At 49.8% G+C, this 20,997-nt stretch overlaps 1 protein-coding gene across 1 annotated transcript; it reads left to right on the top strand.

Moving 5' to 3' along the window:
• The first annotated feature begins 204 nt into the window (after positions 1–204).
• On the top strand, positions 205–19,430 carry LOC113407693 (astacin-like metalloendopeptidase). Its single transcript, XM_029912649.1, has 10 exons — positions 205–265; positions 1,125–1,226; positions 1,879–1,940; positions 5,564–5,654; positions 6,232–6,349; positions 7,461–7,642; positions 8,261–8,342; positions 8,895–9,040; positions 18,911–19,038; positions 19,320–19,430. The coding sequence occupies exons 1-10, from the start codon at positions 205–207 to the stop codon at positions 19,428–19,430; spliced, it is 1,083 nt and encodes a 360-aa protein (XP_029768509.1).
• The last annotated feature ends 1,567 nt before the right edge of the window (positions 19,431–20,997 follow it).

Below are 20,997 nucleotides of genomic sequence, written 5' to 3' on the forward strand. Positions count from 1 at the left end.
GTCCCTTGACTAGCTGCCAACTTGCCTCTTGCTGATGTTAGTAACTTGCTGATGACCTTGGTCATGCTGTTTAACCTTGCTGTGCCTCCATCTCCTTAATGAGGCTGAAAATGCCTAGTGCTTGGGGCAATGGCAGATCCTAGAGGGGCTTTAGGAAGTGACTGAACATAATGAGGAGGGAGTGTTGACTCTTCTTGGTGTAAAATGCCCCACAATTCTTGGGGATTTCCCTCGGATTGTCGGGGATCTGAGCGGATCAAAGATGGTGAGGCCTAAGCTTAGCTACCTTTACAAAGTTCTATATATAAAAGTAGCCGGATAGCTTAATTCTTGAAACTTTGAACTGTCTTCTCTCCTGACTCAGCTTGATGTTTCTGAATCTCCTGGGCCCTCGTGATATCTGCCTGCTCCCTGCTGAGTGGATGTGGTGCAAATGAATCCTCACTAAACAGCAACTAACCAGGGTGGCTGCAATACTTCCATAGTGGCTGAGTGCTATTCACTGAGTGTGGGCTCTGGAGCATCTGTCAGGGACAGTCAAAATCCTGGACTTTTCAAAAGGACTTGGCCCATTGCTTTGAGACTGCACCAGCAGCTCCTCTTGTGACCTGGGCACCCCAAGGGTGAGACCTTTCCAGAGTTGGATTGGCGGTGCCTGGTGGCTAAAGGCCGGCTTGGTAAAAGTGACAAGCTGTGAGAACAGCATGCATCTGCCAGATCCGGCCTCTACTGCCCAGAGCTGTATCTGTTTCCTTTCCTGGCTCCTGTGGGCCCTGCAAAGCCAATATTGCTGTGGGAGAGGGAGCTGTATTCTAGTCTGGTTTGTCCTTGGTGTAGCTGGTGCTACCCCCATTTCCAAGGACCCAATTTGAGACTGCCCTAGTGCCCTGATCCAGGCCTGACTCTGAGTGGGGGGTGATCAGCACTCTGAATAGCCGCCCCCTCAAATCAGGCACCCACAATCCCAAGTCACTCCCGAAACTGCAGCTGGAGTGGGGGTGAGTGGGTTAGATGCTGCTTGGGGTGGAATGGACGTGAAACCATCTCGATGCCTATCCCTGACCTACCCCAAGAGGGGATGGGAGTGAAATCTCCAATAACTTATTTAATCTCCCTCCTTCTAGCTCTCCCTACAGGAGGCCTTGGCAACTCCCTCCAGCTCCAAAATCCTCAACATGCGGATGGGAATCCACCCGCGAGTGATGAGATCCTCGACATTAACCAAGGTGGGAAATCCCCTTGTGCTTTGAGGCACTTGTGTCTGTGGATCCCTCTGAAATCTGAATGCTGGAAGCTCTCACTTGCTGGGACCGGTTCTGCCCGGGTGACCATGTCTGTATGACCAGGAACGCCATCTTCATACCAGCCAGTGTATGCTGTGTACATGTGGGCAGGCTCCCTGCCTCAGCTGAGGCTCTGCTGAGGGTGGCTTGTCCCAGCAAGTCTCCAGCAGTGTCTTGGTGTGGCACAGTAACCTGAGAACCGCCCTGCTCAGCCCATCTCCGGCTGAGGTCTAGCAACTCTTGCTGGCGCTCTGCGTCTCTAACTCCCCTGGGAGTGGGCAATGGGATGCCTGTGATAATGCAAGCTGTGATAACAGTGGCCAAAAACATCGGACCCAATCCCCCCCTGGGGGGGCAAGGGGAAGAGTGTGTTGGGTGGGGGAGGAGGGGAGAGTGAGTGGTGGTAACGAAGCATAGGCAGTGGACACTGCCAAGAAGCAGGCCCATGCTGACTCCTAACAAACTGGCTGGGTGGAGCTTCCTGTTGTCAGGATGCAGGAAATGTTCTGACTCTGGGCTGGCTGCTCACCTGGTGATGTACCTTCCCCCTGAGGCATGGAGTGATTCAAATGACGGGGGATTCTCCTACTTCCAGAGCTCATTCCTCCAGAAGCACCAGCGAGCAGCTTCCTGCTGGAGGGAGACATCGTCAAGGTGGTGAGTGACCCTCCGGGGGTGAGGGGTGAATAACAAGGCAGGGTCACTGAGGCCATATCTGCTGTTGTCAGGTCTCTAACCCTGAGCAGGGGGCTGCTGGCAGAACTGGGTCAAGAATTGGGAGCCCGACTGGTGTTCCCGACTGTAGGTCCGTGCATTTGCTACAGCAGCATTCAAGCAAGATGCACGCCCTGCCCTGGGGAGAAGGGAAGCACAGAGAAGTAGTCAGCGGGGCACAGACAGCCCTCTCAACTAGCGTAGTGTCTTGGCTTTCCTTCTAAAATCTCACTAGCTGTGGTGGCGGCAGAGAACAAACTCAATGGAAAACCAGTTCCACCAATGCAGAGATGTTTCACCCCCTTACCTATTGTTTGCAGAGGGCCTGAACAGCCCCATTTGTTGAGTGCTAAATCAGCTATTGTGTGACGATTTAGATGTCAGTATTCACAATCTTCACTGCTCAGAGCGTGTAAGAGAAGCAGTACTGATGCTGGTGTTACAAAGTGTGGGGAGAAGGACTCCTGAAGATGTGGATGGCTCTGCTGTGCAGGGGGGTGACTGTTCATTTTCCTGCTGTGGGGGGTTTGGCTTCCAAAAGTCTGGGCTTGGGGACCAACAGGGTCCTGAGCCCTGCTGTGGTCCTGGTAGAAGATGAATTGACATGAAATTATATCAAATTATGAAGGAGGAATATAAAAACCACAAGCATGTAGGGATGAAATTAGGAGGACCAAGACAATGAACAAGACTAAACTAACTAGGGGCATAAGAGTAACAAGAACATTTTACAAATACATTAGAAGCAAGAGGGAGACCAAGGATGAGGTGGTAAGCGGACAATAACAGAAAATGCTGCAATGACTAAAGTGTTAAATGCCTTTTCACACACAAAATTAGCAGTAATTGGATTATTAACCTGGTGAACATCAGTGTAAATGGGGTAGGATCTGAGCCTAACATAGGGAAAAACAAGTTAAGAATTACTTAGGCCAGGTCTACATTACAGACCTAAATCCCTATAACTATGGCATTCAGGGGTGTGAAATCCACCAACCCAATCCCCCCTGGAGACAGGGATATCCCTATGGGAGCTGCTCTCCCGTCAGTGTAGTAGCATCTTCAATAAAGTGGCACAGCTGCATTGGTGCAGTGTGCTCCTGGACATGAAGACCAACCCCAAAACAAGGCTGTCTTGCATGCTAGAATACTTAAAGAACTGGCTGGAGAGATCTGAGTCATTAACAATTATCTTTGAGAATGTAGAGATCCCAGAGGACTAAAGGGCACAATATTTTCCCCCTATCTATAAAAGAGGAATAAGGACAACCCAGGGGACTGTAGACCAGTCAGTTTATCTTTGGTACCCAGAAAGATAATGGCACAAATAACCAGTTTGCAAGCACCTAGAAGAAAATAAAGTGATCAGTCGGCATGGATTTGTTAAGAACAAATCCCTGTCAAAGGAAGATTTGAAGTTGGTTTGACGGGGTAAGAAGCCTTGTGAATAGGGATGAAGCAGTAATGTGATATGGTCTCACATGTCCTTCCCATAAACTAAAGCAACATAGCCTAGATGAACCTACCATTAGGCAGGTGCACAACTGATTGGAAAAGTGTACTCAATGCTTCAGAGTCAAGCTGGAGGGGCATATTGAGTGGAATTCTGAAGGGATCTGTCCTGGGTTTAATTCTAATCATTTATGAAAATATTGGTTTGGATAATGCCATAGGGTACACTTAAAATTTGTGCTGGATACCATGCCGAGAGGGGGTTGCAAGCACTTTGGAGGACAGGATTAGAATTTGAAATGATCTTGACGTACTGGAGAAACTGTCTGAAAGAAATGGATGAAAGGCAACAAGGACAAATGTGATGTCTGAGATTAAGAAGGAATGAGTTGCCCCAAATACAAAATGGGATGTGATTTGCCTCAGAAGAAGTAGAGCAGAAAAGGCTCTGGGAGTTGTAGTGGATCTCAAACTTAATGAGTCCTCAATGTTTGGTGGGTTGTTGCATTTTGCAACAATATTCCCCCATTCTGGGATGTATTAGCAGGATTGTTGTAAGCAAGACATGAGAAGTAGCTTTCCACTTCTGGTCAATTTCAGTCATAGGAATTTAAAGATTTAAATCTGAAAACTCAGTGTTGTAATTGTAGGGATCCTGACCAAAAGAGTTGTGGGGTGGTCACAAAGTTGGGGGGGGGGAGGGCACACTGCAGTACCACAACCTCCTACTTCTGCACTGCTGGTGGCGGCGGCCCTGCCTTTAGAGCTGGAGAGCTGTCTGCTGCTGGCTGGGAGCCCAGCTCTGAAGGCAGAGCTGCTGCCAGCATCAGTGGAGGAGTAAGGATGGTACAGTATGGTATTGCCACCCTTACTTCAGCGCTGCTGCTGGAGGGGCGCTGCCTTCAGAGCTGGACACCTGGCCAACAGCCGCTGCTCTCTGGCTGCCCAGCTCTGAAGGCAGCACAGAAGTAAGGGTGGCAATATCATGGCCCCTCTAAAATAACCTTGCAACCCCCTGCAACTCTTTTGGGTCAGGACCCTGAATTTGAAAAACACTGGTCGCCTCCCCTGTGAAATCTCTGTAGTAGTGGCTAAAAGCACACAGAACCAATTTTTCATAGCGGGGAGACTGGATTTCACAGTCTGACATGTTTTTCATGGCCATGAATTTGATAGGGCCCTACTGATAAGGCTTCAGCTGCAGTATTGTGTTCAGTGCTGGGCACTACATTCCAAGAAAGAAGTACTTCTGGGGACTTCCTCCAATTTGTCCACAACACAAATGATATTAAAGGTCTAGAACACATGGGCTTATTTCTTCTAGAGAAGACTGAGGGAGATGTAAAGAGTAGGCTGATAAAGTGTTCCCCTTAACACTGGGGACAGGACAAGGGGTTTAAACTGTAGCAAGGGACAGTTAGGTTAGACATTGGGGACAAACTTCCTAACTGTCAGGGTAGTTAGTTTTGTTCCAGTGTTTACCTAGGGAGATTGTGTAATCTGACATTGGAGGCTTCTTAAGAACCAATTAAGCTAAAACCTGTCATGGGTGGTCTAGATAGTACTTGAGTGCAGGGGACTGGACCGGGATGACCTATTGAGGTCCTTTCCAACCCTGCATTTCTGTGACTTCAGGGCTTGCCAATACTTCTAGCAAGCCCTCTGCTCAGCTTGAGAATCTCACATCAGATTCTGGCTGAAGCAGTGTTCAGCTCCAAGGACCTGATGAAAGGGTGTGGGGGGTGTGGGTGTGTGTGTTGCAATGGGACTAAAACACAATAACCATTTCACAATGCAAACACAGCAGCAATAGAGGGGGGGCTCTCACTGTAGAGGACATGAGATTGCTTCCCCTTGTGGTTCACTCAGTGTCCTTTCCCTCTGTTCCCAGTACAGTATATGCAGCTTGCAGCAGCTAGTACAGTTAAATTGTATTAAGTGGCAGCCACTAACTAATCTTGACTGGCTGGTAATGGGTGTTCGGGGAGGAACATAGTAGGGGCACACTCAAACTTGGCAGGTTCCTCTAGTCTTGGTGGGACTACTGGTTGGAGAGTCCAATCCTAGGGACACCTGCCCACCAAACCAGCTTGTTTCTCTTCCTCCTGCTCCAGAGTCCTTTCAGAGTGTTTTCATCTGCAAGCCCAAAATGGCCAAAGAGAAGAGGAACGGTCCAAATTCCCTACATCATCTCCTACAAATATGGTAGGTGGTGTCTAGTGCTCAGAAGCCCTTTCCTGGAGTGCAGGTTCCAGGTCTGGGGTGACCAGCATTAGCTAGAGACCAACAGGAGAATCCCTGGGGAGCAGAAAGGTGCTTATAACCAGTAACAGTTGGCCTTTGGCACTACAATCCTGAAAGCCCAGAACAAAGTAACCCCCTTGCCTATCTGGCTGGGGTTTCTCTCCCATCCAGCTGTAGGAACACAGACTTGCTGCTGCCTGGCCCTCTATGGAAGGAGTTTCACTAGGGACTAATCACTAACTTATCAGACTTCCTACACCAGTTTGGAGCTGGCTTGTCACCAGTTCCAGAGAGCTCCTGTCCCTCCAGGAACACTGAGTGTTCCACTAGCCACAAAACTGGATGCTTGAAATGGCACCTGGTGTTGAGCCACTTGTCTGTTTACATGGCATTACACTGCCCCTGTCACCTGACTACAGTAGCTCCAGCTACTAGAGGGAAATCTGGTAGGGCTAGAGCTCCATGACTCACCTGCATCACTACAGCCCATCTGAGCCATCTAGGTGACATGACACTGAAGCACCTCTGTTCTCCCCAGACAAGCCTAGTGTGAAGATCATCAAGGAAGCATTTGCAGACTTCGCAAGGTTCACATGCATCAAGTTTGTTCCATACTCGTACCAGAGAGATTTCATCTCTATCATGCCGATGTCTGGGTTAGTATTGAGCCTGAGCGGATAACTTAACTGCCTCCGAGGTAGTGCAGTAAAACCTCTCGCTTACTTCCTGCTCATGCATCCAGGCTTTACCTTGTGGTTGTCCCATGCTGCCTAAGCAAACTCCTCTTTGGCTGGTATCCATCAACCCCTCATCTGAAGTTTGATTCCCCTTCAGTAAAATTCCTGAAGCAAGCCCCAGCTCCTCCTAAGAAGCTGGGGAGTGGCACAGAACTCTCTGCTGGAGAGAGAGCTAGCAGAGACTCACTGGTGCTGTCCTACAACCCCCTGCTAGCCAGCAGCAAGAACATCATCTGGGCCCTTTAGTACCAAAACATGGGTTCCTCCTACTTGAGCTGTAGGAGAAGTTGTAGCCTCTTTATCCTCTGGACAAGACACTGGAGGGGGCCATGATGTTCCTAGCCAGCGTAACATCCCTCTTCTCCCAGGTGAGAGCAGCCCATCCAACATGCTGGAAGGATTCACATTCAGCAGGGACTGAACTGGGGAGCTTGGCACTGAAAGCACAACTGAAGTGCCTGAGCAGCACCACCACCCCTCTGTAGGTGGATCTTCCAGTGCCAGGGGTGATCCCTGCAGTCCTAGGAACTCAAGTCTAAACTCTTCTCCCCAGTGCAGGAGCCCTCAGCTGTCTTTCTGCTCATGTAACCCCCACCCCTCCTCCTAGCCCCCAAGCTCTTAGGCAAAGAGCTTGCCAGCCATGTGACAGAGCAAGAGGTACCATGGATGGGGTGGAGGTGGCTCTGTTCCCTGAGCTGGGTCAGCAGAACTCCTCCTGAGCTGAATGGCAAAGCTGTCAGATGGGGCAACTTCTCCAATGCCAGGACAGTCTCTAGCTTGACTCTGCCCCTTCTGGCTTGTATAGATGCTACTAGCTCTCCAACTGGACCAGTCTGAAGTTCAGATCCTGCCCTTGGTGGGATTTACACTGGTATAACCAAATCAGGGCAGTTCCTGATGTGTGGAAGCTGCATGGATGGATTAAGTTCTGCAGCCTCCAGCTTTCCTGCCTTAGTCATGTTGCAGGGGCTGCTCTGCTTGGCAGTGTGCCCCTCCCCTTCCCTGAACATCTGTCTCTGGTTCACACTAGGTGCTTCTCCAGCGTTGGACGCACTGGTGGGATGCAGGTGGTCTCCCTAGCACCTGCTTGCCTCAGAAGGGGGAAAGGGGTGACTCTGCACGAACTCATGCATGTGGTGGGTTTCTGGCATGAGCACTCCAGGGCTGACCGGGACAAGTACATTAGCATCTCCTGGAATGAAATCTTGACTGGTAAGTCCTCCCCTCTGCTGCCCATTCCAGATGAGCTCTCCTGAAAGCAACCAGTCTCTTGGAGAAAGATATTGCAGAAGTTGGAAGTAGCTTGTTTCCACTCTGTACCTCCATAGCTGATCAAATGTATTCCTTTGGGGAAAACGGAGGGAGTCTCCTTCTAACCCCACTGCTAACACAGCCCACGTGCCCACTGCTGGACACCTGGGATCTCCAGCGTAGGATGGTGGTATTGCATGTAGAAAGAAACTCCAGTTTCCTTTGGGTGGGAGTACATGTGCAGAACAGATTCCAAAACCTGGAAACATGTCAGTAGGAGATGCTGGACTTTAGAGCCTTTCATTAAGGACAAAAGCCACTTAGAATAAGCATTGCCCCAGTCTATCTAGATACCAAACAATCAAAGTAAAAAAAATTTCATGTCATGCCAATTTAACTGCATCCCACTGGTCTCTTGTGCCATGAGGGACCAGAAGAGCTGCAATTGTACAAGGCAAAACTGATGCCCTTCCAAGTGCTGCTGCTGTGCAGAGGGTACTGCAAGTCCCAGTCCATTCTCCATGAGGCTAGGGGACTAGGCTGTTGGAGTAGATCTGTTACACTCCTCTTGCCTTACAGGTTTTGAAATTAACTTCATGAAATCCTGGAACAGCAACATGTTGGTGAACTATGACTATTCCTCAGTCATGCACTATGGCAGGTAAGCACCCCACACACACCACTCGTGGCAGTGCTCCTGAAGCTGCCAGCTTGTTCTCCAGAACTTCTGTTCTCAGTTAGCTTTTAAGGATGCAAGTAGAAACCACTCTTAAATGTGGAAGAAGTGTAAACCAATGCAGTGGTGCCTGCCTGAGTCTGCAGAGAGCCCAAAATAGTTGAGGGGCAAACTGCCCCATTCATCTGAGATGTTGACTCAGGTTCCCAATGACTATAACAGTGCTAACTATTTCACTGCTATCAAAGCATATAAAAGTCATGTTCTCTCAGCTGCAAGTGGCATGTCAAATTAGTGTCATGAATGGGTGGTGCTTGGGAGGGAGCCGCCTCTCTATCAGAGCCAGGAATAGTGCCTCCTTCAGGAACAGAAGGAGAATAGGGAAGCTTCTAACAGCCTCTCCAGTTACCTTGCCTGGTATTCTGAAGCTACCTTTTCACCACTACACTCAATGTAGGACACACTGCTTGGAAGATCGCTGCTTCTCCATGAACTACTTGGCCTCCTGACAAATTATTCCTCACGTCTTAATTCTAGGTATGCCTTTAGTATGACTGGCTTGCCCACCATCATACCACTCTCCAATCCTTACGTTGCTCTTGGACAGAGGTGGAATCTGAGCAGTTCGGACATTGCCAGAGTCAACAAACTCTACAAATGTTCTCCAACTCTGACAGAATCAGGTAGGGAGGAGCTGGCTGCCTTCTGTGCCTAAAGGGCTCCCCTGGGGGAGGGCCATAGTGCATTGTGGGGGCAGTAATGCTTCAAAGCACTTTGGTACACACCTTTTGTAAGTGCCTGGGGAGTGGGTTCTCTCCTGTGGGAACAGCTAGGTTTGGGGAGGTGGTAGGGGCCTGAAGGGGAAGGGGTGGTGCAGGATCAGGGCCCACATCAGAATGGGGGTATGGATGCACTCTGGATTACGGTGGGTAATTATCTACAGAACAGATGCTACATTAGCCCATCCTATAGAAGTAGTAACATGCACTTGGCATTAGAGTGCCCTGCACCCATCCTTGGCATGTTGCATAGCATGACAGTTGAGACAATGTAGGTGCACAAATGGATCTCTGCTAAACAACTTCTTTCCAGAAAGCCCAACTGAAAGTACTACCCAAGAGAATATAATGGACTTCCTCTCTAACGAGCTGGAACCTTGCCCAACAGAAGGGGAAATCAAAGTATCCACCCCCTCTCCCACTGCAGGAGCTGCCTCTCCAGGAACCAAACCCCCTGAAACAGTCCAATCTGCAAGGAGGCCCTCTAGACAAATGACAAGTGCACCCACAGCAGGAACGGAGGAGCTCCTGGGCAGAACTGCAACAGATGGTGAAGGCCTAAATGTCTCACTGGCTGAACACCCCATAATGGAGTCAGAGATATTTGAACCTACAAGGCTGTCTACCCATGGCATAACTTATCTGGAGGCTACTGGGAAGCCCCCTCCCAGTCACATGGAAATGGGGACTGTAGGTGCTGAGGGGAAACCTCTGATTCCTACAGGGGAAACTTCAGTCCTGGGCACTGCTTCCATTAAAGAGCCTGACTTTACTACAGTAATGGCCCCTCCTGCTTGGCTCTCAGAAGTGACAAGTCACCATGGGAAGACAGCAGAGGGAATAGGTACTACTAAAATTCCTACAGATGCTCTTGCAGGGCTTGAATTCCCAGAACTGGTATCTCCTGCAAGAGTAGCCCCTGTGGAGACAGGGGGCACCAGGCCAAGTGATGTGGGAATAGTAGAGACTACAAGCATCCAAGGAACAGAGCTGGCCTATCACTCTACCTATCTGGTACAGAAGGGGCCCTCTCCAGCAACTGAAGTTGGAGTGGTGACCTTGTCTTCAGACCAAACACAGTCTCTGGAGAGTCAAACTGAGCTGGCCACAGTAGAGATCACCAGCCCCTCAGAAGAGAGTTTAGGGACCTATACAGCACCTCTATCTCTGGGACCAACACCCCCTGAGCAAGTACATGCCACAGAAACCCCACATCCAACCAGCACTGAGAAATGGACCACGAACCTAGCCAGACTGAGTGCCAAATCCATAACCACCATGGCACCCACCAGGACCAGGTCTGCCCCAACTTGGGAGACTCCATCTGTAGAAATGGAGACTCTCACTGTGAAGTATGCTACAGAGCAGACTTCTCTGCTACCCCCTGTACAGAACTGGACCAGCAGCCCAACTAAGCAGGGAAACCAGTCTGCAAGCAGCCAGGCATACAGCCCAGGGAGTCATGAGCAAAGCACCATTGCCATTCCTACCAGTGGCATTACAGAGACTCAGCCCACAGAAGTGATGCAACCTACATCATTAACTACCTCCTTTGAGATGGTTCAGAACCACACAATTTACCCAGTGGACATAAGAGTGCATGGGGCCACAACTAGGCATAAAAAAGGTACAGCCTTGTCTTCATCAGGAATGGAAACCTCCTATAGAGTGCCTCCAACAAAAGCTACCACCTCCATGGAGACCCAAACTGAGGTGGGATTTGTTGAAGCCACAAAAATCAAAGCCAGCCACCAACATGGTTCTCCTAGCCTAACAGAAGGGACTTACTTTCCGGTGACCAAAGTGAAAGATGCTGAGTATGCTACAGAAGCAGAGACCCTTCCAGCAGATTGGGGCTCCCAAGCCTCTGAACCAGCTGGGCTTGGTATGCAAGCAACTAAAACCAACTACAGAAATAAAGAGAGGGTGCACATTAATACATTATTTCCTGTGGGAAGAACGTCACCCACAGCAATTGGACCCACATACACAACACCCTCTCTGGGGGCTTCTGAAAACCCAATAACAAACCCACTCAATGCAGGACCTGCAGAAGCCACAAGAAGTGAAGCTAGAAACCAAGCTACCTTGTCCACCAGAAACTCACCTGAGATGTGGGTACAAGAAGCCAGTAACACTCCTCCAAACAGAAGGCAAGAAGTAACTTATACACCTGCTTCTGTGTTAACATCCTCCACAGCAACTGAACTTAAATTCATGGAACATCCTACAAGGGAAGCATCAGGCCTGGAAATTCCAGTGGCTCAAGCCAGCAGACCAAGTGAGATGGTAATTACAGGAGTCTCTCCTGCTTGGACTGAAGCTAAAGACCAATTTAGCTCTTCTGCAACAAGGGAGGCAATGCTCTTTCCAATTAGCAGTGATACAGAAAAGGGGTATTCTCCCCAGATTATCCAGTCTCCAGAATCTGCCAGCCTACCTGAAGTGGAGATAAAGGAACACAGAGTCAGTTCCAGAATAGGAGCTGGACTAGTCACATTTATCCCTCCACAGTCAAGGTCAAGGACTGCACTGTTGCCATCTATAGAAATGCCTGAGCTGACAGTTCCTGAGAAACTGACCCCTGTCCATACTGAACCCACAACTAACCAAGCCCAAACTGGCATAAAAAATACCAGTCTCACCTTAGTGGGTGAGATGCCTTCCTTACAGACCAAGCCCACCAAAGCAGCATACCCTACAGAGGGACCCTCACAGCTGCAGGCTTCACCACAGACATTCAGCTCAATTGAACTAAGACTCAAAACTTCAAGTAAGCAACAAATGCATGCAGCTGTGACTTACGGGGGAAGCCTGACACCCCTGGAAGGGATCCCTACAGCTTCCATTGCTGCATGTGAGCTGTGCCGTTCTACAAAAGCTCTATCCGTTCAAGCTTCTGAGACACCTACACAGAGATCAGAGGAAGCTAAAGGAAAAACCTTCCCTCTCCCCCTGGGATCAACACTGCCTGCAGAAAATGAAACCTACATGAACCCTTATGCCATGAAGATGTCAGAGAGCCATGCAACTGAGCTACAAACTACAGAAGTGTCATTAGCTCAACTGCCTCACTCTATCCATGTAGAAGGAACAAGCTTTCCTATGGCCAACCCATCAGAAGCTGTGAACACTCCACTGCTGGGCACTTCTGAGACACCAACCACTCACTCCATTCTCACCTGGGAACCCATAGCCCAAGTAGTGTATAGAAAGCAAATGATGACTCGGTTCCCAAACACAAGCCCATTGAATGCAGAGCATTTGACTAAAATAGCCTCTTTGGAGGCCACAGCTGAGTCTGGGCTTGTGGAAACTACTGGCACTGGCATGGAAGCTAAAGAACATGGCTATCCAGTAGAGAGAACCTCCCCTCCACCAAGTGAAACCCCAGAAGTAACATTCCCTCCAGAGACTTCAACAACCAACTCTGCTGAAATGGGTGTTCAGGAAGCAATAAGCACCCACAGAGAGAGAACCAGATGGGTCAGTCACACCACTCACTCCGTAGAGAGACTTTCACGGGCTGCAACTGAACCCACATATGTCATGGTCTCTGAGGAACCTGGCAACCCAACAATCAGCCCAGACTATCAGACTGCAGAAGTGATCAGCACAAACACTGGAAACCAGCTGAGATTGTCCATATCCAGCAGCAGAACTGGTATAGGAGCCCAAGAATTCAAAGGTGAGCCCAGGAGGGAAGGAAGAAGACCCAGCCCTACACTCCCTTCTGTGGGAAGAATAGAGTCCCTAGAAGTGGTGCCATCTCTCAAGAGCAAAGTCATGCTTCTTCAGGTAAGTAGGCTCAAAGGCCTGTTCCCCTTGAAACAAACCCAGCCATTTCTGGGAATGAAATCTACTGAATCAGTGATGACCACAGAAGAATCTCCACTCGTCCCTGAGACCTGGCAGCTGCACCAAGCACAGACTGGCTCCAATGTTCCTGCCAAGCTTTCCCCAAGAACAGAGCAGGCCACAGGGGCTCATCCTGCTAGGGAGGAGACCTCTCCGCCCCCTCCACAACTGACTCCTGCCTCCCCTGAGTCAAACAAGCTTATGAGCTACAGAGAAACACATGCCACGCGCCTCCATGGAGAGGAGGCTGTGCCAAGTATCTTGGCTCTAGAGAGAGCTCCCTCAGCAAGAACTGCCAGTCACATCCCTCACCCTCAAGAGCCCTGGGGGAGCAGGACAAGCCACCCGGTTGGAATGGGAGTACAGGAGGCTGAGAGCTATAGAAAGAAAAGTAGTGAGTACAAGCATGCTCTTGCTCCTGCCAAGGAGAGAGCACCTGCAGTAACTGAACTGTCTTGTACAATGGTGCTGGTTGCAAAAGCAATAGAGGATCAAGGGTTGGAGATAGGAACGGAAGGTAGAGAGCAGCCTGCTGCCCCTACAACCGAGGGAATGGTACCTGTGGACACTAAAACAATAGAAGGTGTGTATACCTTTCCAGAGGCACTTGGGACTCAAACCACTAATGCAATTGAGGTGGTGGGTACAAAAGAAGCCCCAAGTAGCCCCAGAAAAGGGGGCAGAGGAGGAATTTCTAGGCTGACTCCCACTGGAATGCCAGCAGCAGCAATTGAGAAACACTTGGAACCTTCAAAAGTAACATCCACCACAGGGCGCCTTGAGACCCAAACCATCAGCCCCACTGAGTTGGCAAGGATGAAAATCCCATTCGGCCAAAGGAAAGCTTGCTTGACGACAAAAGAAATTAACTTGCCAGTGACTGAAGTGGCATATGGACAATTCCTGGAGGCTCTGACCAAAACCACTACCCAAGCTGTCCTGGGGCTGCAAGAAGTCCAGAAGAGCCCTAAAAAGCAGGGTAGGGTGTCCATGCCTGTAGAGGGAACTAAAGCCACATATGTAATGGCCTCTCTAGAGACACCCAAGGCCCCAGTAATAAATCCAAGCACTGAGACTGCAAATACTACAAGCATTGGTGCTAGTCTCCACAATACCTCACATGTTCTCAGCATATCAACTGAGATGAATGGGCAAGAAGCCACCAGCAGCCATGGACTGAGAAAGGGAGGACACCCCTACACCGCCACTCCTGCTGGCACGTGGCCTGTAACAAGGGAGTCAGAACATAGAGGGCATCCTACCAAGGAAACCCTTGTTCAGGAGACACAATCCATCAGCCCACATTGGAGAGGGGCTACAGAAACCACTTCCACTCAGACCAGAACCCAAACTCTCTCTAACACTGAAGAGGGAACTCCCATTGCAGACACGGCTACTGAAGTTGTGCATTCCACCAGGGTAATGCTGCTTCTGGAGGCTCCTGAAGATAAGACTGTTGGCCTAAAAGAGGTGGAAAAAGAAGAAACTAGTAGTTACAGAGAGGAAAGTGGTCTGTCTACTACCCATCCTCTGCCTTCAGATACCCTAAGCACTGAAACTGAGCAAGTGCAGTCTACACAAGTAAATGAGCAGATGCTTCCTGAGAACTGGCCCACCAGGCGCCCTGAACAGGGGACAAGCAAACCCACAACTAACACAACCCGAACAGGTGGAGAATATACCAGTCTAACCTCAATGGGTGGGGTGCCTTCCCTAGAAGCTGTGACACACTGGTTTGATCTTGCAGAGGGAATTTCACTGCGGCAGGCTTCACCCCACCAAACTTTCAGCCCAATTGAATTGCAAATCAAAACTATAAGCAGCCAAGAAACACCTGCAATGATCCTCCACAGGGAAGAATATGGCCAAACACCTATGTCCACCGAAGGGACGCAACCTGCCGAAATGAAAGCTTTAGAACTACTAGGGCTTTCTACAAAGACTGTATCCACACAGTCTCCTGAGACCCCAACACCGAGACTAGAGGAGGTCAGCGTCTTCCACAGAAAGAAAGGCCGAGGAAAACCCTCTCCTCTCGCCATAGGAACAACACTGTCTGAAGAAAATGAGACTTACATGGCATCTTCTACCAAGATAGCACTTGGTATGGAAGCTTTAGCAGGTCAAACCACCAGCCAAACTGAGCTGGGAATTACAGAAGTTTCACTAGTGCAACTGCTTGGCTCTCCTACACCTGTGGAGAGAACTAGCTTTCCAGGGGCTGAGGCAACCGAAACTGTGAATAAAGTTCCCAGCAACGGTACAGAGACTCAAACCATATTCCCAGGTGAGACCAGGGAACCAATTCCAACAGCAAGGACTCCATCTGCAGGAACTGAAGCCACAAGACCATCTTATTCCACCACAGTGAAGGCTGCTGAGACCCCTAGCAGCCCAAGTGAGAGGAGGGGGTACACAGCTACACATGGCTATAGAAAGAAAAATGGAGAACAAGCCTATACCCATTCTCCTATTAGAAGCATGTCTTCTGCAGGAAGTGACACAACTCCTACCAGTCCCTCCCTGTGGCCTCCCTACTACCAAACTGCACTGGCTTCCACAGAGCCTGTGAAGACTCAAATGGAGTCTGGAGCTCCATCTCCTGTTGGAGGAATTCTATCTAGAGAAGTGGAACCTACCTATATTGGATCTTCTCTTGAGACCCAAACCCCAAGCCCACTAGCAGGGGGCAAAGGCAGGAAATACACTCTCTCTGCTGATGGAGGTGTAACACCAGTGGGTCACTGGGATGTGGGAAACAAAATCTCTGCCCTAGAACAGGACTCAAGTCTATCTGAGAAACAGGCTATCAACACCACCAGACTGGCCAATGGTGAACGGTCAACCCCACAAGCACAGGCTCACCGAGCAAGCACTACCACCAGCTCTGCAGTGGGAGTGATGCCGACACCAGGCACTAAAGAAGCACATGGCATAAAAGTGACTCAGTTGAAACGGGCTTTTCGAAAGCACCCCAGTGACCTGTTTGCAGTGGACCCAGAGCTCCTACACCTTGTTGGCAAGAGGTCCTTGCCAGATATAGGGGAAAGCCCAGCCCTGCCCCATGACAGCAATCCAGACCTCAAAGTGATTACTCTGACCCATGGGGACACACAAATGCAGAGTCCCCTGCTCTCAAACACTCTAGAAAAACTAAGGGCAAAGGTTCTAGAGGCATTCCAAAAGCAACACATCCTGTTGCCAGAGTTTCATGTGTCCCCTGTCACTGGATTATATCCAGCTGCAAAAGAGATCAAAAGTGTTCCTTGGCTTGAGACCAGTACCTCTGATTCTGCTCCTGACTATAAGCATGGGCTCTTTAGACCTAAAGAGCTTCTCTTGGGCAGGAAAAAGGCAACTAGCTTGGCTCCATTCCTGCTTTCTGCCAAAGCAGTGCAGGCAACTGCACCCCCTGCCATGGACAAGCCTATTGCAGCTCCTCTTCCCAGGAGGCCGTCTGGCTCTGGTAAACATGCCCATCACATCCTACCAGCTCAAAGGGCTACGGTGCAGCCTGGCTGGCAGGTCTGTGACTTTGAAAAGGACTTGTGTAGCTGGCAGCAGAGTGATACTGATGACTTTGACTGGATACTTGCTGGGGAGAGACCTTCTGCTAGATCAGCGATTGGTGGCAACCTCTCTGAAGAAACCCATTCTCCTCCCTCCAGGGGTAAGTTCTGCTATCTCTTGGCAGGTCTCTCGGCAGTGGGGTGGGAGTAACTGTGTGCCATGGGATCCAGGAATGGCCTGGTTCTCCAGCCCTTGTGGAGAGCAGACCAGGTACCACACAAGACATGAAGGCTTATCAGCCGAGTCATGGAGTCGAATACCAGGGGAGTCTGCATTGGGACAAACTGGTGTCCACAGCCATGGCAGCCTCCCCTTCTGGTGACTGGCAGTCTCCTCAGCAGGAGGAAAGGAGCCGTGCCAGACTGGGCATGCTGCCCTCTGACTAGCACTGCTTGGCTGATTAATCGCAGGGAAAGCTCCTGCTATTGCAAGGGAAAGGCCCCTCTTGTATGAGGGCTGGAAGTGCCCAGCCTTGCACTTGGTTATAGGCCTGGGAGGACCAAAGTAGCTGGTACAACTCAGGCATAGTCTCTGTGACCCCAGTCCTAGCAGTGACTTTGAGCATGGAAGCTGAGCAATGGGAAGAGAAGGGACTCTAACAAAACCCTAGAGTCAAGTAACCCAAATAGCCTCTGACTCCCATTTGAAGAACAGAAGTCTTAAGACCACACATTAGAAAGCAGGGTGTGGAGTCTAACTCCTGAGACTTTCCCAGAGGGCCTCTGGCAAAACTAGGGTGACCAGAGGTCCCGATTTTTATATGGACTGTCCTGTTTTTTGGAGCTCTTTCTTACATAGGCACCTATTACCCCCCCCCCCCCACCCCCGTCCCAATTTTTCACACTTGCTATCTGGTCACCCTAGGCAAAACCAGCAAAGATCAGTAACAGACTTGGAATACCAACTCTAAGTTCTGAGGCTTTCATGCATCCTAAAGAAATGCAAGGCATGAGCCATCCCCTAACTTCCTTTGCAGCTCACTTAATAGCTAAAACTTAGCGCTGCTTGCTCCCCAGGGACACTAACATGGACAGATACCCTCTATATGGGTGTCTATCTCTCCAAATGGAATGGGACTTCCACAGTATCCATATACTCAGCCCACCACAAGCCAGGAACTAGACTCCTGAAAGCCTAACCCTAAAGCCATTTGGAGGATGCAAATTCACTTCTGGGTTACAAAACCCTTAGCCTCATACATGGCTGAATTACCAGCTCTTCCATGTACCTTGTTCAATCTTGTATACATGCACTGACATCTGAGCTGTCTGCTTGCTACCATGGTAGGAAGAAATTCCCTAAACAGGGGAGGGGCAATCGGGGAGGATTACTACATTTGATTCAACTTGTCTTCCACCAGGCGGTTACATCTCCCTGAAGTCCCCTTCTGCCAGACAAACCACAGGACATAAGACTTCTCTAATCAGCCCCATCCTGCAAAGGATTGGATGCATCCACTTCTGGTACAGTCCCCTGGGCTCTGTCATGGGTAAGCTTGGCCTTGTGCCTCTGACAAGGCTTGAGAGAATGTAAGACTGACTAAATAATACACTGGCAGCAAGCTCAGTCTTAATCAGCACCTGCTCTACGACATCCTGGCTGAGGGCTTCCAGCTGGGGAAAGGAGGTGGGGCAGGACTGGCCCCTGAATTCTGAGCACAGCACTGCATGGCTTTGTCTGGAGCTGTAACAGATGCTTCCCATATTGGGCCTTTGGAAAAGCTCCCGCAGAGGCCTAAGCTTGTGTCTAGATCAGTGGCTTTCAAACTGTCAGGACCCCAAAGTGGGTTGTGACTCCCTTTCTAATGGGGTCGCCAAGGCTGGCGTTAGACTTGTTGGGGGCCAGGGCTGAAGCCTGAGCCCCACTTCCTGGGGTGGAAGCCCAAGGGCTTCAGCCTTGGGTGGTGGGACTCAGGCTTCAGCTTCAACCTTGGGTGGCAGGGCTGAGGTTACAGGCCCCCCACCTGGGGCTGAAGCTTTGGTCCCCCTTCCTGGGGCCATGTAGTAATCTCAGTTGTCAGATGGAGGTCACATTGCGATGAAGTTTGAGAACCCCTGGTGTAGGTGATCCAGGGAGCCACCATGTATCCCATGCACACAATGCCTTTTTGCTGTTTGGTGTAAGCACATGGTATGTCTAGTGGTGGCCACTAATACTAGCTAAACACTAGCAGTTTATACCTGAGCTACAACATGGTGGAAGTGACTATTCCCATGAACCAAAGTAGCCCATAACTCTCATCTGCAGGGGGCTTTAGGGAGGGGACAGGGACCATGTTTGGTTTGTTACTGGCCTTTATCGGCATCTATAGCCCATTGGCACTAGTTGCTTGAATTCTCTCACCAGGCACAATAAACATCTATATCAAGTTGACAGATGCCCCTGAGTGGCACAGAATCTGGTCTGCCAAAGGGCAGCAGGGCACAGACTGGCATCAAGTAGGCATGGAGGCCTCTGAGTCACAGAAGCTGCAGGTGAGAGCCCCTCTGGGTTGGTCTTAAGTCTCAGCTATTCTATTTCCTTCTATCTCTGGGTGGGGAGGGAGGAAGCCATGTGGTGATCAGGAGGCTCTTTAGGAAGATGCCTGGTAGCTTCAAGGGGAAAGGCTGTGCCCACTCCGTGCTGTCACCTACAGATCCCCAATAGAGAAGGCTGCAGGAACTAGGTATGTGCCATAAACAGCAACACTTCCTGCTGTTGGCACTCCTGGAGCCCAACTCAAAGCCACAATCTACTGACCTCTCTCCTCCTGCAGGTGATGGTGGAAGGTGTCATTGGCCCGGACGCAGGGAGTGATGTTGGCATTGATGACCTGTCTGTCTGTGTGGCAGAGTGTCGGGGAGGCTGTGACGAGCTGATTGCTTGACATGAAAAGTGAAATGAGCAACCAACTAAATAAAGCTTTTAAAGTGCAAAATGCCCCAGAGTCTTTCATGGGGCTGGACTGATCAAACCTTGGTCAACTTGGGCTCATGTGCCAGCACCCTGGAGGGGTCTGTGTGCTCACTGAAGCTTGAGTTTCTGACTGCTGGGTGAGTGGCCCTGGGAGGAAGGTCAACTGGGCTCTTAGACTGGGAAGGTGGTGCTTAGCCACTCAGCTGAGTGGCTCATCTCCTCAGCCCTTGGGAAAGCACTGCAGGGGTTGGACTCATTGCTGGCATAAGGAGCAATTAGACCTGGTTCAGCTTTTTCCATTTCACCCTTTTCACAAAAGGACCTTTTCAAACATGCTACAGTGGGGGGAAATCTTCCTCTTCCTAAAAATGTTCAGCTTTCAAAGGGGTGGGTGAAAATCAACACATGCCTACCGAGTGCCTCAGTTCTACTCAAACTGAACTTCTTGGGGGGAGACAAGAACTGGCCTCTTGCCCAGATCTAGAGCTGTCTGAGAGCACAGGTAGCTAGCCTAGCTTCAGGCCAGTCATGTTGGAGTGGGATCTGTCAGAGGCAGGCTTGGCTTGTCTGCTCAAAGCAGTGAGCTAGCCAATGCTCCCACCCCCTGCAGGCATAGTTCACATCCCTCTGCCATTGTTCAAGGCTGCTTGCACACCGCGATACTCCAACAAAAGGCAAGAGACCTGGCCTTGACTAGCTCCAGTTGGAGTGTAGACACTAAACAGGTTAGTTAACATCAAGGGACTGGCACCAGAATAGCTACAATGTTTTCCTAGACTTTAAGGTCAGAAGGAACCATTATGATCATCTAGTCTGACCTCCTGCACAATGCAGGCCACAGCATCTCACCCACCCATGTATCAAACCTGTCTCTGAGCCATTGAAGTTCTCAAATCATGGTTTAAAGACTTCAAGTTGCAGAGAATCTTCCAGCAAGTGACCTGTGCCCTACACTGCAGAGGAAGGCAAAAAAAAAACCAACCCAGGGCTTCTGCCAATCTGCTCTGGAGGAAAATTCCTTCCTGACACCAAATATGGTGATTAGCTAAACCCTGAGCATGTGGGCAAGACTCACCAGCCAGACGCCCAGGAAAGAATTATCTGTAGTAACTCAGATCCCACCCCATCACAGACCATTGGGCATATTTACCACTAGTCAAAGATAAATTGCCAAAATTAGGCTATACCATCCCCTCCATAAACTTATTAAGTTTAGTCTTGAAGCCAGATATGTCTTTTGCCCCCACTGCTCCCCTTGGAAGGCTGTTCCAGAACTTCACTCCTCTGATGGTTAGAAACCTTCATCTAATTTCAAGTCTAAACTTCCTGATGGCCAGTTTTTATCCATTTGTTCTTGTGTCCACATTGGTACTGAGCTTAAATAATTCCTCTCCCTCCCTGGTATTTATTCCTCTGATAGTTATATTTTTGAACTGCAAGGGCCTGTTTCTTAGCAGGGTTTGTCTAGGTGGGGTAAAGTGTTTGAGTTTAGGCTGAGCTTTGCCAGTTTGTATTAACCCCTGCCCATGCATCTGAAC

This window comes from Terrapene carolina, unplaced genomic scaffold (genome assembly GCF_002925995.2).
Source record: "Terrapene carolina triunguis isolate 2854851 unplaced genomic scaffold, T_m_triunguis-2.0 Scaffold51, whole genome shotgun sequence".
NCBI lineage: Eukaryota > Metazoa > Chordata > Testudines > Emydidae > Terrapene > Terrapene triunguis.

Bases quoted from the DNA above. Each gene is read 5' to 3' on its own strand.
- LOC113407693 (XM_029912649.1), top strand. From the start codon at position 205: ATGCCCCACAATTCTTGGGGATTTCCCTCGGATTGTCGGGGATCTGAG. The intron at 1,227-1,878 runs GTGGGAAATCCC...TCCTACTTCCAG, and splicing joins GATCCTCGACATTAACCAAG to AGCTCATTCCTCCAGAAGCA. The intron at 1,941-5,563 runs GTGAGTGACCCT...CTCCTGCTCCAG, and splicing joins AGGGAGACATCGTCAAGGTG to AGTCCTTTCAGAGTGTTTTC.